The 17494-nt window shown below is 49.2% G+C and overlaps 2 protein-coding genes across 22 annotated transcripts; one reads left to right on the top strand and one right to left on the bottom strand.

Moving 5' to 3' along the window:
• Positions 1–5406: 5406 nt before the first annotated feature.
• On the bottom strand, positions 5407–15963 carry DMRTC2 (DMRT like family C2). Of its 15 annotated transcripts, none has more exons than XM_042969472.1 (10): positions 15875–15960; positions 14621–14719; positions 13161–13234; positions 9496–9723; positions 8888–8964; positions 8429–8612; positions 8161–8287; positions 7265–7391; positions 7001–7175; positions 5407–5969 (listed from the first exon to the last, which is right to left on the bottom strand). In XM_042969472.1, exons 3-10 carry the CDS (start codon positions 13180–13182, stop codon positions 5857–5859), a joined length of 1053 nt encoding a protein of 350 aa, XP_042825406.1. In that variant the 5' UTR covers positions 13183–13234; positions 14621–14719; positions 15875–15960; the 3' UTR covers positions 5407–5856. The 15 variants fall into 15 exon arrangements, with proteins under 15 accessions (XP_042825406.1, XP_042825399.1, XP_042825398.1 ...); XM_042969465.1 differs by lacking the exon at positions 13161–13234 and adding an exon at positions 9252–9409; XM_042969464.1 differs by lacking the exons at positions 13161–13234; positions 14621–14719 and adding an exon at positions 9252–9409 and having other exon boundaries at positions 15875–15963.
• Positions 10870–16631, top strand: LYPD4 (LY6/PLAUR domain containing 4). 7 transcript variants are annotated; one of them, XM_042969478.1, is made up of 6 exons: positions 11150–11830; positions 14142–14221; positions 14874–15059; positions 15257–15406; positions 15804–16130; positions 16367–16631. In XM_042969478.1, exons 3-6 carry the CDS (start codon positions 14993–14995, stop codon positions 16567–16569), a joined length of 747 nt encoding a protein of 248 aa, XP_042825412.1. In that variant the 5' UTR covers positions 11150–11830; positions 14142–14221; positions 14874–14992; the 3' UTR covers positions 16570–16631. The 7 variants fall into 7 exon arrangements, with proteins under 7 accessions (XP_042825414.1, XP_042825411.1, XP_042825412.1 ...); XM_042969474.1 differs by lacking the exon at positions 14142–14221 and adding an exon at positions 12197–12287; XM_042969480.1 differs by lacking the exons at positions 11150–11830; positions 14142–14221 and adding an exon at positions 10870–10889.
• The last annotated feature ends 863 nt before the right edge of the window (positions 16632–17494 follow it).

Here is a 17494-nt window from a genome sequence, read left to right as displayed (position 1 = left end):
AATATTTTTTGTGTGCCTACTCTGGGCCAGGCACAGGTAAACGTTATGTAGTGTTACATGCGTGGTTTGGTTCAATCCTTGAAAGGTCCAACGACCAAGAACAGGAGGGACACACTTGTCTGATAAAATGGTTAACTTGCTGCAAAAGGAAACATTTAAATGCGTGTTGCTATTTTCTTATGTTGAAAAGAGTTTAAAAATCAGAGCGAATAATATTATTTTTTTCACAGTGATATACTGTGTACACAAAATGCCGTAGTTATTAGTAAGCCAATGTGTTACACCGATACCTGTTAAAAAAAATAAAAGTTAAAACCAAATATCTTAGTTGATTCAGACTGCTATAACAAAATCCATGGATGGTGACTCATAAACAACAGAAATTTATTTCTCATAGTTTTGGAGGCTGGGAGAAGTCCAAAATCAAGGTGCCAGGCGATCCCGTGTCTGGTGAGGGCCCACTTCCAGGTCCATAGACAATTATTTTTTGCATGCCCTTACTTGAGTGAGGGAGCTCTTTGGGGAATTTTTTATTAGGACACCAATCCCATTCATGAGGGCTCCGCCCTCATGATGTGAATCACCTTCCAAAGGCACACCTCCAAATACCATCACAAGTGGAAACTAGGTTTCAAGATAGGAAATTGGGGGGAGGGGCGACATAAGCACTAAGTCTATAACACAAACCCTGTTTCTAGCATGATAACATCTGGTGTTTACATTAGGAGCTTCACCGTTCAGGTAGCGAACGTTCAATGGTGTCGAAACCTATCTTACACTGTCTTGAAAACTTAAGAATAGTTTTAGTATCTCAAATTCCATGCCCCCCACCCCGAATCAAAACATGTATGTATGAATATGTAGTTGTATGTAGGTGTAACTATAAGTGTCCATATACTTAGGTAACTTATGTTCTCCTTTTATACATTTTTGATGTACATTTCTAATATCAGTGCTGAATCATTTAAGGTTAGTCCACTTGAGTCAATTTACTAAAGAGTTCTTTAAAAAAAGCTTTCCAGAACCACTGTAGGTAAAATTTATATTAAGCAGAGGTTTGAGGGACTCAAGGCAAAGCAGGTCCTATGTAATGGAGTCAACATCATACCTTGGCTGAGAAGCAGACACAGGGTCCTGTTTGTTTGGAAATTATAGGGTTAAGATAAATGTGCAATGTTATCTCCAGAAATCCCTCCTCTGAAGCCCTGCACCTGGGTGAAAATCATGGCTACGTCTCTGTGTCAAAGTGATCCCCCAGGCAAGAGTGAGATGTCCCCTTCTCACTATTGCTATGATTTCAAAGAGCAAACTTTCTGACGGTCTATGATTTTACATAACATGGTTTCTCAGTACTGTGTCCTTGGTGTTAATTTTTACAGGTTCATAACCTTAACAACTCTGTAAGGTGGTTGGTAGGCAACTGGATTTTAGAGCATCAAGTAGTTTGGCCAAGCTCACGTAAATGTAAAGCCCAAACTGGATTTGAATCCATAACTGGTGACTGCTTAATCTCTTTCAATAACTCTATAGACAGAAAATTTAAAAATGATTCAAAGTTGTCGTGCATTCGGACAATAGAATGCCATTCAGTGCTAAAAAGAAAGGAACTATCAGGCCATGCAAAGGCATGGAGCAAACTTGGATTCATATTACTAAGTGAAAGAAGGCAATCTGAAAAGGCAAACTGTATGATTCCAACTATACAACATTCTGGGGGAAAAAAGCAAAATTATGGAAACAGTAAAAAGATCATTGGTTGCCAGGGGTCGGCGGGGATAAGGACGATGGGAATAAGGATAGGTGGAGTACAGAGAAATTTTAGGGCAGTGAAACAATTGTTTGATACTATAATGGTGGATACGGGTCATTATACATTTGTCCAAACCCGTAAAGTGTACAATACCAAGAGCAAACCATAATGTAAACTATGCACCTTGGGTGATACTGACATGTCAATGTAGGCTCCTCAGTTTTAACAAATGTACCACTCTGGTGTGGGATGGTGATAGTGGGGGAGGCTGTGCTTGTACGGGGGCAGGGAGACCACAGGAACACTTACAGTCTGCTCAATTTTGCTGTGAACATAAAACTGCTCTAAAAAAACTCTCTTAAAAAAAATTGGTTTGAGGACAGGAAGTTGTTCATATTGTGGTGAGGGGAGAGGCAACATTAGAGTTTATCAACTTTGTAGGAAAAAAAAAAATTCTTAAGGAATCAGACAGAATGTATTTAGTTATTTATTCTGAGTTCCCAGAGAGGAACTCCCTGAGAGTTCCTGAGAATAAGTACTGCTCCCTGAGAGTACTAAGAGGGGGAGACATAGAGGCACAAAGCCAGACGCAGCTCAGGGTGATCAGGCCTGTGGATGTAGGAATGTAGGGAACTTGGCCTGATCTGTTTATAGGAGACATTAAGTCAGGTGAAAAGGAGGAATCTTGCTTTTGGGGAGAGCTCAGGATGTCATTAGGGCCCAGGCAGGGTATGGGTTATAGGACTGTGTTTCTGAGAACATATGTTGGGGGCTGCAGAGCCAGCTACACAAGGGGCTGGGGGAGCAGAATGAGGCCTGCATGGACCAGGTAATGAGGGTCTGAGTAGAAACTGGATGGGGTGGGTGATAAGATGTCGGTTCTACACTGAACAAGGACTGTGGTCACGTGTGGACCAGGTTCACGTAGGGCTGAAGGGAAGGGAGGAGCATCGATTCTCAAAAGGCAGAATGTGAAATGAACTTCTGAAGTAATACGTGGGTGACTGGTGGGATGGGGCAATCTTGTTTGGACAGAGGGATGGCGCCTCAGATTTGGAACCTCATTGGTTATTTCTGCAGAACGTCAGGGTGGTACACAAAAGGCGCTTAGAAGGGGGATGAATTATGCATTACCCTATTGGACCTGGGTGGCACCTTTCCTCGCCTTGCCCTGGGAAGTGGGAAAGTGGCAGCACATGGAACAGTGCTCACAGCCCACTGACTCTAATCTCTAAGGGCTGCTCACAGGCCAGGAACCCACTGGCTCCCTACAACCACAGCAGATGAAGACGGCTGCACCCAAAGAGGCAGTGACAGAGAGGAGCAGGAACAATTCTGAAATCTGCCCTTTTCCCCAGGGCTCGCTCCTGCAGAGTCTCCACCCTCTCCCTCAGGCACCAATGGGGAAGCCCTGACAATGTGATAGACAAAGTAGGCCTAGCCAATGGCGTGAAAAGCCCTAAGGATCTGGCTGGGAGGGGAGGTGGACTGCGGAGAAATAAGAAGGGCCAGGGAAGAGTGGCCTGCCCCTAAGCTCCTTCGCCCAGTCCTCTCTTTCCCCACCTTCTCATGTCATCCCTTAACCCCACATTGTACTTTCTCATTTACTCTTCCCAGCTGTGTGACCTTGGTGTACTGGGACCTTTGGTCAGCCCTGAGTAGCAGGGTCTCAGGCATCTTTCCTGGCGCAACGCTTCCCTTCTCCGCGACTATGTGGGCTTGGTCATCTGTCACTTGAGAGAGCAGGGCCCAGCAAGGCTTAGGCAGGTCTATTAAGGAGCAATCATATATCTAAGTTATAACAAGGGGAGGGAAGGAAAGTGTGAAGCAGGCTTTCCTCCTTTGATTATCTTGTGTTGAGTCCTGAGAAGTGTTGCAGATTTGTTACCCTGTAATGTTAGGCAGTAGAAGCAGCCCATCTTTTCAAGGCTCCAGACACAAAAGAACAAGCAGTGACTGAATGCCATCACCAGCAATCATCTTGGATGAAAAGAGGAGTGTAAGTGGCCTCAGGAAAAAGAATCAGTGATCAGGCCTGTCCCTTGCGCTTTCTGTCTGCTGCTTCTACGAGTGGAAATGGGGATGGGGATCTCCAGGTGTTCATATCTTTGGAATAGCTCAAGAGGTCTTCATGTGCGGAATGGTTCGAGGAGAAGGACTTGACAGCAGCGGACAAAGAAACATGCAGGTACGACCTGCTTATTATCTAAGGATACCTTGAGTAGAAAAATCAAAGACTTTCTGAAAAACCCTTGGGCTCATGCCTGTCTGCTGGAGTCCTGAATCTTTCACTCTGTTTTATAAAAATTACCTAATTGATTTAGGGCTTGGCAAGGAGAAGGAAACTTTTTCCTTTATTTGCCTAGAAATTTTCCCTAAAATAGTTGGGCAAGTTACTTTTTCTCTTTAAACTTGTTCTTGGGGCACCTGGGTAGCTCAGTTGGTTAAGCGTCCAACTCTTGATTTCGGCTCAGGTCATGATCTCATAGTTTGTGAGTTCAAGCCCTGCATCAGACTGTGTGCTGACATCACTGAGCCTGCTTGGGATTCTCTGTCTCCCTCTCTCTCTCTCTGCCTCTCCCCTGCTCATGCTCTATTTCTCTCTCTCAAAATAAACTTAAAAAAAAAAATAAACGTGTTCTTTATTTGTAAAATGGGAGTAATCATGCATGGCTTACAGAGTTGCTGTGAGCATGTATGTGAATCACATACAGTGGGGTACTTAATAAATGGTAATAATGTTCTCTTACCTTTCATAGGTCCTTGAAAACGTAGACACATGAATCTCCCTAGTTCAGATAAAGCCCTTGAAAAAGGCTAACTTGATTCTTCCTATTCTCATTGGCCTCAGTTTCCCCATTTAAAAAATGTTACATTATGTTAGCATTATAGGTATTCCATTTGGCCAAAACTGGCCTGAAGATATGTTTTGTTCAGCTCACCTAGAATTTAAAGAAGAAAACTGAGACAACTCTTGAAAATTAATATGTTTTATATAGAAATTCAGTTTTCCAGCTTCTCTTAAGGAATCAGAAATTGTGGCAATAGTCACATTCCTGCCTGGCAACAATCCACTAAGGCCCAAAGGAGGCTGCCCTCTCTAGTATGGCATGTATTCTGTTTTCTAGGGCTCATCTAGCTTTCTGTACTCACTTAAATTTAAAAAAAAATTTTTTTTGAGAGAGAAAAGCAGCATGAGCCGGGGAGGGGCAGGGAGAGGGAGACACAGAATCCGAAGCAGGCTCCAGGCTCTGAGCTGTCAGCACAGAGCCTGACGCGAGGCTTGAACTCACAAACCATGGATCATGACCTGAGCTGAAGTTGGACACTTAACTTACTGAGCCACCCAAGCACCCCTCTTTACTCATTTAAATGATGGGCTTGGCCTTGTATGCATTTCAATTTTTAGCCCTCTGGACAGCTGGAAAGTGTCTATGCCCGGCACAGGGCAGACACTTAATTGTTGAGTCACTGAATCTCCCATCTCCCTCTAACAATCTGTCTTATCGAGCCATAATAAGAAATCCAACTTTGTATTTATTTATGGTAGTTACTGGATAACTATTTTCAATTTGAAAAGTGAACTGAACAAGTCCTTTATGTCAATGAGAATAGACTAGGTTAGGCTTTGGCAACAAACACTCCCTAAGTCTCAGTGGCGTAAAACAACAAAGGTTTATTTTTCGGTTACTCAGCCAAACGTAGACACAAAATGAAAATACCCTCCTGTTTTTGCACGCATGGAGACAGACATAAGTGCACAAGCACGTACAGAATCACATGTCAAATATTCTGGAACATGAACTCATGCAAAAACCTATTTAGATACTTGTTAGCTTAAATTGCGTAACTCTCACTTTGTTGGGTATTTAAAAAGGTCCCCGGACCCAAGTGGGTAAGAGGATATCCACTTTCAGTCAAGGAAATACCCACACTACAAAAGGAACCAAAAGCTAACAAAGCACAATAAAGCTTAAAAAAAAAAAAAAAAGCCGGAAGCTCGCACTATATTATATTCCATGCATAAATCCAGAGGCAAAATACCAAATATGCGGTGACTGCAGGCTCTTGCCCCTTGCTCAAGTGAGGTCTCAACCTCTGGGCTTCTAGCTTAGGAGGGAGATGGAGCCCAGATGCCCAATATGCAGCGCTACGGAGGGGGCTGGGCTGGGGCGGAGAGAGGGGCCAACAGGCTGGAATCCTCTTCCTCCAGCAGGAGCTATAAGCAAGAAGGAAGGGGGTGGGACTAAGTCACATCCATTTCCTTTCCCAGCAATCCCCTCTTTCTACCCCACCCAATCCAGGCCTCATCCTTGTTCACCTGGCTCATCGCAAACACTTCCTCCTCCCCGATTTTCCCACCTTGTCTCTCAATCCCTCCATCAAGCCACCAGACTTGTCTTTCAAAGCTCAGGGTATCTAAATATGTCCCTGCCTAGCTCAGAAACATACCCTGGCTCCCCTTCATGCACAGTGGCTGCTCTAGCCTAAGCCTGGCATGCCACACCTCCATGATCAGAAGTCTCTCCAGCTTCATCTCCTTCATTCCAGCAGTTCTTCCATGCAGGTTTCCTCACTCGTACCCATGCCTAATTCAACATTTTGGACAGGAAGATCTTCAGCCTTCCCTCTCTGTCCCCGTAAGTCTCATTCCTCAAGATTTTTCTAGTTCTTTCCAGGTTTGTCACTGATTTTAAGTTTTACTTATTTAAGTGATCTCTATACCCAACATGGGGCTTGAACTCATGACCCCGAGATCAAGAGTCGGACGCTCTACCAACTGAGCCATCTGCTCTGTCACTGAGCTTTGTGAAGGCATCCAGTTTCCCCAAGTAAAACGGAAGCTCCTTGAAGGCAGTGATCAGATCTCCTTCCAGGCCAGACCCTTGTTACTTCTTCAGCCCTCTCGAGACAACAGCAGGCAGCATAGGTCTAGAGAGTGAGCCTTGGGCTGGAGTCTGCCACTGTCTTGCCGCACGCCCTTGGGCAAGTCCCTGCCTCTCTCAGGGCCTCATTTTCCTTGACATCAGGGCACTGGACATTTGCTTTTGAGCACGAAACTAATAAAACTAATCCACTGAACAACTCTCAACTGCAATTCCAGGAGCTAGGTTGAGAAGCTTGGGGCCTGAGTCTGAAGATGTTCAACCTGCTGACCCCCCTGATCTCCTTGGTTAGTCCCTACTTAATTCTGGTACCTCCATTTCCCAATATCTCTATCCCATTGTCTCCTTTCAGGGAACAGGTTACCTGGTGGGCCACAGGGGTGGAGCAGGGAGATCCAGGCAGGGTTGGGAGGAACAGAAGAGGTCAGGCGGGGAGCCTGGGAAGAATCTTTCAGACCCACAAGAGCCTCAGCTGCCTCCCGCTGCAGCTGCCGCTCTGAGGGGGCAGAGGTCCAGGCTAGGCGAGAGGCTGCAGGCGCCTGCAAAAGAAAGGGAGAGAAACAGACTGGGAACCCCCACTTCTGCCCACCCTCCAAGTGCTCTCTCAGCCCCTGGTTACTTCACTAACCCCCATGTTTCCTTCCCCTGGCTCAACTTCCTCCCAGGGTCCTGGATCCCACTTTGGTCCCAGGACCTGTGGCTGCAGCAGAAGAGGGTCTGGGGTGCCACAGGGCTGGAGTATCAGAGTCGAGCATCTAGAAAGAAGAAGAGAAGATGCCAAGGGGATTAAACACATGGACAGACATGTACACATGGGAGAAAGGGCAGGATTTTGCCATATGCTGATCTGGGAGTCTGAGTGCCTGCTGGGTCATTAGGCTTTGTGGACTTGGGCAAGTCCTTTCCCCTGGCTTGGCCTTCTTTGTTTTCTATGAAATGAAAATATCTGCCAGCTTCTTTCCTCCAGCGCTACTGTGCCGATTATGGGAAATCAATGATGTCAGTTTTTAAAAACATACCAAACATTGGGAGGGACTGGGATGACTGTTCCTGCCCTACTAGAGTCTAGTTTCCCTCCCCAATCCCCATGGAATTTGAGGAACAGGTTGGGACCCCTTGAAGAAGCCTTCCCTAATGGTCTCTGGCCTCTATCTCAGGCCTCTAAGGCTCTCACCATCATGCCCCACCCATTTCAGCGGGCAATTCGACTCCATCTTATCTGTTTAAAAGGACTCAATGGCCCCTATTTGTCCAAGGCCAGGGCTTGTGCTAGGTGCATTCCATACATTATCACTAATGCTCATGACAACCCACAAAGAAAATAATTGTGTCTCCGACTTCCTGATAGAAAACCAGGTTCAGGGAGAGTAAAGATACTTGTACAAAGGTTCATAGTAAGGCAATGGCAGAGCTAGGAGAGCTCCTCTTCACAAGGTCTAAGACCTTATCTTCTATATCATCTACTGTGACGTCCAGAACAGGGTCAAGCATATGATAAACGCGTGTTCTTCCCTCCCTACTCACGTGCGGGGCAAGGCAGAGGGCCCTTGGGATTCTCTGGAAAGAGGAGCCATCAGTATCGGGCAAGATCCTGGGCAGGTTGGGCGGGGTCCATGAGTGGGCAGCCGGAGGGAAGTGCCAGGGTCAAAGTCTAATGAGGGTAAGAGAATGCAGGAGGGTACAGGGGTTAAAGGTCATGGCTTCTAGCTTCCTTCCTACCCTGTCCTCTTCTCTTTCTGATACAGTGGTACAATGGCATTTAAACATCTGTTGAATGTTGAATTCGTCTTACCAGAAAAGGGATGCAGAGGGACAGTAGGTTCTTGGCATAGCAAGCGGTACACCACTGGGGGTGGCATGGAAAGGCCTGGAGGAAGCCAGTGTCCAGGAGCCCAAGGGCCTGGGGGCATTGGAGTCCAGGACAAAGGCAAGGCTTCTGGGGGACGGCTGAGCAGCAGAGGCCCCTGGGAGTTATCCTGCAAGGGCAGAGAGCACAGGTTGAATTCAGGTACAAGCCTGGGGAAAGAATGAGTATGTTCTAGGATGGGGGCAGGACCTCAAAACTTTAGACTTGGAGGGCTGTAAAATCCCACTCTCTCATTTTTTGCCCACAGAAGAGAAGTGATTTGCCCGGAGTTGATATTACAAGTCAGGGCTAAATCTAGAACCCAAGTGTTGAGGGCACAGAGGAAAGGGCCTGGGCAGGGGCTAGTGTAGGAGTCACTCCCCCCACGGCCCAGGTTCTCCTTACCTTCCCAGGGGGTGTCAGTGCCAGTGGGACTGCCCCATGGGGCGTCTGAGGCTGGGGTGCTATGTTCTCCTTTCCAGCTATAAAGGACCAGAGGGAGTTTTGATGAGCCCTTTTTCCTGACCCCCATCCCACTCCAACTGCAAACTGAGTTTTTATCTCCCCATGACCCTCTCTGTGACACTTTTCTATCCACAGATCTCACTACATACTACATAAAATGTGATCCAATGATCACATTTTAAAGTTGGAGAGACTGAGGCCCAGAGAGTAGAAACGCTTTGCCCAAGGTCACACACTAATCCAATGGCAGGTCTGGGACTGTTTTCCACCCCAAACCCTGCCCCATCCCTGGCCAGACACTCACAGGGGACCCCTGGTCGAGTGGCTCCCTTCTTGGCACGGCTAGGAGCTTTAGGAGGGGCCGCCCCTCTCCTCATGAGTCCCTGAGCCAGGTGCCTCTTTAGCTGTGCCTCCTGTTGCCTACGCAAGGCCACCTGGGCAGCCATGACTCTTCGGCGCTCCCTAAAATGGGGGTTGCGAGTCAAAAGTTAGCCTCCCTTTAGATGAGGCCCATCATCTTCCCTTCCCTGGATCTCCTTCATACTTACAAGATGAGGACACATTTGTGACACTCGCAAGTCTGAAAGAGGCACAGGCGCTTGTGGCCCTTGAGGTGCGCAGTGACGCCGTGGTTTCGGCAGCGGGCGCAGGTTGGAGAGCGACTGACAGCTCTCCTGGGGATAAGCTCTGTGCCCGGGAGGGCTCTGGGCTCATCCCCAGTGGCAGAGTCTGCGGCGCAGTGGTGGGGAGCAGGCACTTCCTTGGCTTCCATGGATCTAGAGGCAGGAGTGGAAGGTCAGGGTGGCCACATGGGCCCTCTCCCCACCAGCCCTCCTGCCCCTGGGAGGCCACACCTGAAGGGGTTTCCATTGCTACCCGTCTGTGGACTCAGCTTTCACCTTGCTTCCTCCCTAGCTTTCTCCCTTCTTCACCCACTGCCTTCCTCGAGCATCCTCCTTCCCAGAAGGCTCACCGTCTTGCCAGGCGCCCCTCTTCTCACTCCCTTCTTACATATTCCTTCAACGCAAACGGTACTCTATGCTGCTCGCCTGTGCTTTCCCCGTGCCCAAGTCCCACGTTCATTCTCATTCACGGCCCCTTCTCTCCCCCCCACCCCCGGGGATTCTATACCCCCTTCCCCCCACTGCCCCGATCCGATGATGTTTCCTGCCATCATCTTCGGCAACTATCATTCTTCCCTCGTGCATTTATCCAGTTCCTGCAAATGTTTGTGCTCCCCGTTCAATTCTCAGCCTCACGTATGTCCTGCGAGGCAACGTTCGCCTTGCCCCCCTTTTACATCAGAACACTCTCTTGATCCCACCCCACCCCGCGATTACTTTCTTCTTAGAGATTCCTCGCGCCCCCCCCCCCCCCCCCCCCCCCCGCTTTCAGGAATGATTGTCATCCACTCCACAAACGTTTACTGAGCCCCTTCCAGGTGCCAGGCCCTGATCTCGGTCGCAGGCCCCCTCCTCCCGGCACGGAGTCCCCTCTTGCACCCACAGGCGTCCAAAGTCGGACGCCAACCCTGCGATCGCTGCCCCGGCGCTTGGGGCGCCTTTGACCGTTCCCAGCAACCAGATCTCATGGACCACCCCCCCCCTCCAGCCCACCTCCACGCATGCACCACCGCCTCGAGCGCCTGCTGCCCGCGTGCACCCCCTTTCTGAAGCTGGGCCTTCGGCCTGTCCTCGCTCCAGGGTCCCAGGGAGAGGGCAGGGCACGGGGAGCGCGCCGAGGGGCCCCGTGAGGTGGGGGAGGGGAGGAGAGGGGAGCGAGGAGCGCGAGGGGGAGGCGGGGGAGGGGGCCCAGCGCCAGAGACAGGGCGGAGAAGGGGCAGGGAGGGGCGGGGTCGTGTTCGCGTCCTCGCCCCGCGGTTACCACAGCCTCGAGCGAGCGAGCAAAGTCGGACTCAGTCAGGAGGACGCGAAAGGACGCGGTGAGGAAGCGGCGTGAGGAACGGCTGCGCTCGCGCCGGTTTTCCCGCCCCTTCTCACAAGGACCAATGAGCGTCAAGCGTCGCCTCACGCCACCGAGGCAAGCGACCAGTGCGCTTCAAGATCCTGCACTGACGGCCCGCCCCTTACCTCCAGGCCTCGTCTCCCCGCGCCAGACTGTGAGGCCAGCCAATAGCGCGTCGAGTTGAGTCTCGGCACCCCCCCCCCCCCAATTCCCCCGCCCCTTGTGGCTTGCCTTCCCGGATTGTTATTCCCCTTTTCGGAGAGGTGGCCAATGGGGCGTCGAGTACTGCCCCCAGGATGAGGCTGGCCCTGCCCCCCAAGAAACGGCTATCTGGGTCCCATTCCCAGGCGTTGACTGGGACCTGCCTGCGCTTGCGCAGTCTCGCCCTCTAGGCTGCACAGTGCGGCCTTCCTTTTGGCGTTCCTGGCTTCGACAGGGCGTTTCCTCTTCGCTGTGTGGACGCTCGTGTTTCTTTCACTTTTCTCCCTGTGCCCCAACTCCCGATCTACCCTTCTCTTTTTTATGTGTTCCCCCTCCTGTCATTTTCCCGCTTCCTTCCCTTATCCCACCCCTTTCTGTGTCTCTCTTACCGTCCGTTTCGGTGTTGATTTTCCTAACTCCTACTTTCCCCATTCTCTTGGAGTTTCTCTCTGCCTGTCTGTCCTGCTGATTTTCGGGCCCCCTTCCTCCACGTTCTTAATTTCCAAATAGCCTGGCCCAGTTCCCCACCCCCACCTCCCCCGCCCATCCTTCGCTTTCTTTCTGAGACGCCTACTGTAGTTTTTCTATGTCTTCATAGACATAGACACCCTCTCCACCCCCCACCCGCACCCCCCCATGTGCATCTCGCTCCCTGATTTCACCAGAATTCATCAGTTTCATCTGGGCTCCACTCTGTAATCATCGCCTGCCTTCTCGGTGTGTCTCACAATTTCCCTCCCACCCTCTGTTTTGTCCCCTTCTCCCTGCGCATCCCGCCCTGTCTCCTTCCCCCCCACCCCCTCACCCCCCCCGCCCCCAGAACCACATCTTTGTGCCCCAGGCCTCATTTTCCTGCCTCTCCTCTTGTGCTTTCTCTGCTGCACCTCTTGACTCCCTTGCACGGTTCCAGTCCATCAATTTACCCTTCCTCCTCTGCATGGTTTCTCTTTTGTAGGGATAGTATCTCCTCTGACTACCTCTCTATCCTCTCCATCCTTTTTCCCTGAGGATTTCATTCCACTCTTTTTTCAGTGTGTCTCCACCTGTGCTCAGATTTTTGGGTCCTGTCGTTTTGCATTCCAGGCTGGTGTGTGCCATCTTTTCTGATTGGCCCAACCCCTGTGTGTGCTCCTTCATCAGCCTTCATTGCCCCTTCCTGTGTCCCATCTTTTCTGTGAGTCTTAGTCCCTTTGTTTGCCACAGACTCCTGTGTTACAGAGCCTGTATGCCAGGCATTCTGGACAGAAAAGTGTTGCTGATGTGACCTCTAGCTGGACTGCTGTTGCAGGGGAGCCATACTAGACAAAGTTGCAAAGATTGTTTGGGGCCAGTCTGGGGTGGGGAATGTGGGGTGCGGGAGGCTTGAATGCCAGCTAGTGAGGTTGGCCTTGTTCCTTTAGATAGTGGAGAGACAGGGAAAGACCGGGGAATGGACATTTATGGAAAGCTTAGTTCTTGCCTGGCACTTTATGTTAATAATCTTACTAATTTTCAACCGTACCTTATGAGAGGTATTATTAATCCAGTTTATGGATGAGTTCAACAACTTGCGCAAGATCGCACAGCTAGTCAGTGCAGGGGTAAAGATTCTAACCTTGCTCTACCTTTGAGTCCAAAGCCTATGAACTTTGTACCACCTACATTGTTTTCGTTAGTTTTTCCAGTAATCATCATTCTCCACTTTCATCCCCTAACCCTCCTGTGGGCACTCCCTTCAGGTGGCTACTGGGTATCTTTTGGTTCACGTGTGTGCTTGCAATATGTGCAGTGTCTTATGTGCACGTGTTTTTTAAAGTGTGTGTGTGTGTTTTTTAAAGTGTGTGGGCAGCCAATGCCCCTCTGCATGTGGTTTTAGCTTACGCAAGCGATATTGTGTTATTATGTAAGATAATCAGTACTGTGCTTTTTTGATCCATCCACGTACCTATTACGTGTACATCTCATCAGTTTCTTTTAATTGCTGCATGATATTCCACGGTTGGCATCCCCTGCAGGTTGCGTGTTCACTAAGTCTCAGGGAGGGATGCCCACAGTGCTCTCGACTCACCATCTCCCTGATAATGCTGCATCCTTGTATATATTCCTTTGTAGATGAAGGTGGAGCTCTTTATTACGTCATACCTAGGATATAGTAGTAATGGGTATTTGTAAACCTAATTTGACTCAGTATTGCCAGACTCCTCCCCACAACACTGCTTTGGGGCTGAAACATCGATCAGAACTCTCAACTCCTTTATTCCTCACGGTCCAGAAGAAGGTCCTGTCCCCCTCCCAACGACCCCACGAGCAGCAGTACACAAAAGTCCCTGTATCCCCACATTGCTGCCAACACTTAATCTTTTTCCGGCTTTCCGGTTCTTTGCCAGCCTGATAGATGTACAGTTTGATAGACTGCATTTCTCTGGTTATTGTTAAGCTCGGGTGTCTTCACGTACTTCTTAGCCTCTCTGGTTTGCTCTTCTGAGAATTGTCTCTTCCTATGCTTGGCCCATATTCCTACTCGGGTTACTCTCTTTTTCTTTTCAATTTGCCAGAGATCCTTGGCCATTTTCATTGCTTTAAGGCATTGCGTATACTCTTCATATGCCAGTCTTGACATTTCATATTATTTTAAAAATTAATCCACTTCCTCTGGGTGTTCTAAAGATTTTATTTTATTTTTTAAGTAATCTCTTAACCCAACGTGGGGCTCGAACTCACAATCCCAATGACAAGAGTCGTGTGATCTACCGACTGAGCCATCCAGGCACTCCGACTCCATCTCGGTTTTCAAATTTATAAATGTAGAGTTCTTAATGATACTTTTATTTTTTAAAAACATCCTGTCTGTTACTTCCTATTTTTCATTTTGTATTTTATTTGCATCGTCTCTTTTTCTCCTAATTAGATTTGCTGGAGAATTATCTTGTGGATCTTGTCAAAGAATGTTAGTTTCCTGCAATAATTTTTATTGTTGCTGCTGTTTTCTAATTCACTGGTTTCTGCCGTTATCTTAATTTCTATCCTTTTTTTTTGGGGGGGGGAGCAGGGGATGCTTTGTTGCTCCTTATACAACTTCTTAAGTTAACTCATGATCATATTTTTTAACGATCCTGTTTCCTGATAAAGGTATTGAAACTATAAATTTACTTCTAAATACTGCTTCAGTTGTGTCCCAAATTTTGACTTGTAGTTGAAAAAAAAAAAACCCAGTTGATTTTGAAATGATTATTGGCTCACAAGAAGTTGCAAAAGTTGTAAACCCGTAAATACTTCCTCTCACTTCCCCACAGGGACGTCTTCTAGAACTGTAGGATGCAAACGTGAAATTGACATTGGTATAACACTCTTAACTAGACTGTAGACCTGATTAGGTTTCACCAGGTTTTACATGCACTTGTGTGTGTGTGTGTGTGTGTGTGTGTGTGATATGTACTAGGTTCATTATTACTCACTCCTGAATACTTATAAATATCCTTTTCAAACCCAAATCTATTTAGTGGTATTTCAGTGAGCTTCCGTACACACCTTTGCTGTTCTGGTCTCACTGTCTCTGGCTGGAGAGCAGCCTGTGAAACAGTGACTCTGATTAAGTCAGCATCTTTGCTCAGCCTCCAATGGGAAGACCTAAGCAGGGGAGAGTCATAACTTGAGAAACTAATGTGGTGGGTTCGGGGCAGGTTGGAGGGGAGACTATGGAGATGGGAAGACCTGTGTCCCTGAAGGTCTCAGGGAGCCTATGTCACAAAAACTGACAATCAACTTTATGCTCTCGAAACAGTGACCCAGAGGCAAGTGAACAGAGGATTCAGAAGCTAACTAGAACTGACCTTGATTGATACCTGGATTGAAATTGGTTCCAGATTGACCTCTAGCATCCGGGGACCCAGACCCAGGACCATGGGACCCCAGCACTTGAGCCCTGTGCATCTGCTCTGCCTCCTAGGGGCCATCTCCACTCTGCCTCGTATGTCCTGCAGGGCTAGATGCTTTGGGGGCCCCCAGAGGGTGGGGGGCTGGATTCACATAACTAGGGGGCGGAGGGCAGGATATCTGGGTTCCTCGGGGGGACAGGATCTGTGGAGGCTGAGATCTTGGTTGGCAGTTTGGGGGCTGAGAAAGCAACGTGAGTGGCACACGACTGGAAGGACATTCTCTCCTTAGGGGCTGGGGCTCTTTTGTGCTACGAAGCAACATCCTCGCTCTTCAGAGCTGTTTCTCTCCATAACTGGAAATGGCTTCTGATGAGGAGCATGGTGTGTAAGCTGAGTGAGGGCTGTGAGGAGACGCTGGTATTCATCGAGACAGCTGAAGGGAAGTGGCTCTGGGCTCAAGTTCTGAATATTTACACCATTACATCTTTGGGAACAATGTCAAGACCCTGGCAGGAGAGAGGCAGGACCCAGTGGGGTGGGGTGTGGGCTGGATAAGAGGGCAGGAAGGAGGTGGGCAGATCCCAGGAGGAGAGGGGCAATCTGGGAGAGGAGAAAAGGAAGGGACACAGGGGAGAGAGGAGCAGAGGGGCTCCTGTGGGGAGGGTGGGTTGAGGAGACACAGATGGAGACCCCGGGACCTGAGCCCCGTGCGGCTGAACACCTCAGCACAGCTGGTGATGGGACAGAATGAGCCAGAAGAGCGGGGTGCAAGGTGGGAGGGGGAACTCTGGGTGCGACCAACGACACCGATCAGAGCTCTCTAATCTGCTCCTCAGGGTCCAGAAGGGGAGTTGTGGGTTTTAAGGGCTGCAGCCCAGCCTCCTCTTACCCCCAGCAAGTCTCTTACCTCGTTTCACCGCCTGGACTGTCCGTTGCCTCCTACAGCCGCGTCTGCCGGTCATATCTCTGCAACAACCTCACCAGCTTGGATCCTTTTGTGAAACTCAAGGCCAACACTCCGAGGTCTACAGCATTTTCTTCCCATGGTTGCCCAACCTGTGTGGGCGAACACTCTAAGGACTGCCTCCCAAGTTTTGTCACCACTGATTCTTGCCCCTATGACGCCTCTCAGTGCTACAGTTCCACCTTAAAATTTCAGGCAGGTGAGAGAAGAGAAACTTGTGTTAGTGCCTTCTCATCTCTCAGAGGGGCTGGAGGACTGAGAGGGGGTTGGGGCTGTGGGGACCAGGCACGTGAATTCCAAGGGGAAGGAATACGGTGCCTGGTACCCAAGTTTTTGGTGGAAGAACGGGTGTTCTGGTTTGTGAGGCGTGTCTGGAAGGAGGGGTGGGGCACTTGCATCTTGAAAGTGTCCCTAACTGCTCTGTCTTCCTTACAGGGCTCCTCAATACCACCTTCCTCCTCATGGGCTGTGCTCGTGGACATCACAAACTTTTAGCAGATTTTCACCATATTGGGAGCATCAGAGTGACCGAGGTCCTCAACGTCTTAGAGAAGGCCCAGATTGCTGGTGTCGAGCCCTCCAGTCGGGGTCCTGCTTGGGGCATCCTCTCAGGGCTTCTGCTTGCCTTCAGGGACTGACAGTCTGGCTGGACTGGACAAACCCCTTCCCATAACCCAGTAAAGTCACAGAGTTGCCTTTCTGCTTTGTCCTGTGGTCCATGAGGGTTGTGGAGACATGGGAGGTGTGTGGGGGGGGGGAGGGGCACGTGGTGGGCAGTGTGCACGGTGAAGTGAGCAGGGGATGGGTGGGGGTGGGGAGCATCACTGCCAAAGTGACCATGTCATGCCCAGCAGCCAGAGAGAGAGGACGTGAGCGGGGAAGGGGCAGAGAGAGGAAGACACAGAATCCAAAGAAGGAACCAGGCTCTGAGCGGTCAGCACAGAGCCCGATGCGGGGCTCGAACCCACGAACGGCAGGAACATGACCCGAGTCAAAGTCGGACGCTTAACCGACAGCCACTCAGGCCCTCCCCAAGTTTACTTTTTTAAGTGTGCCTTTTTAGTAATCTCTACGTCCAAAGTGGGGCTTGAACTCATAACCCTGAGATCAAGAGTCTCACACTCCAATGACTGAACCAGACAGGCACCCCCATATTTCCAATATTCCAGTGTATGCTTTTGTCCTTCCGTTTTTACTGGTGTATCACCTCCTACTGTATCACCATGCATTTGTCGTCAATCATCCTTGGATTCCCGTCTCCCTCCCCTGCAGTGTTTTGATCCAGCAGTGGCTGCTTATGGATATTCTTTTACATGCCCCCTTATGCTTATGTGTAAGTGTTTTTCCTGGGTACACACCCAGGAGCGGTATGGCTGGGCTGTAAGGTCTGTTCAGCTTTAGGGGACAATGCCAAATTGTTTTCCAAAGTGGTGGTAGCAGTTATACATTACTAGTGACAAAGTAAAGAATTCTTTTTGATCCGCATCCCTCCGACTTTTCTGACTTTTTAATTCTTGCCAGTCTGGCGGCTGCAAAATGGCATCTCCCTGCAGTCTGAATTTG

The sequence above is a fragment of the Panthera tigris genome, chromosome E2, assembly GCF_018350195.1.
Source record: "Panthera tigris isolate Pti1 chromosome E2, P.tigris_Pti1_mat1.1, whole genome shotgun sequence".
Classification (NCBI taxonomy): Eukaryota; Metazoa; Chordata; class Mammalia; order Carnivora; family Felidae; genus Panthera; species Panthera tigris.
The sequence above is the reverse complement of the archived record's forward strand: the minus strand, read 5'-3'. Positions and strand labels throughout refer to the sequence as shown.

What these genes read in the sequence shown, in the direction of transcription:
- DMRTC2 (XM_042969459.1), bottom strand. Translation starts at nt 13,057, where the DNA reads ATGAGATGTACACGTAATAG. An exon ending in CACTCGACCAGGGGTCCCCT is followed by an intron (nt 8,965 to 9,251) that starts GTGAGTGTCTGG and finishes GGTCCTTTATAG; the next exon opens with CTGGAAAGGAGAACATAGCA. An exon ending in CACTGACACCCCCTGGGAAG is followed by an intron (nt 8,613 to 8,887) that starts GTAAGGAGAACC and finishes CTGCCCTTGCAG; the next exon opens with GATAACTCCCAGGGGCCTCT.
- LYPD4 (XM_042969480.1), top strand. Translation starts at nt 14,993, where the DNA reads ATGGGACCCCAGCACTTGAGCCCTGTGCATCTGCTCTGCCTCCTAGGG. An exon ending in ATTCATCGAGACAGCTGAAG is followed by an intron (nt 15,407 to 15,803) that starts GGAAGTGGCTCT and finishes TCTGCTCCTCAG; the next exon opens with GGTCCAGAAGGGGAGTTGTG. An exon ending in CACCTTAAAATTTCAGGCAG is followed by an intron (nt 16,131 to 16,366) that starts GTGAGAGAAGAG and finishes TCTTCCTTACAG; the next exon opens with GGCTCCTCAATACCACCTTC.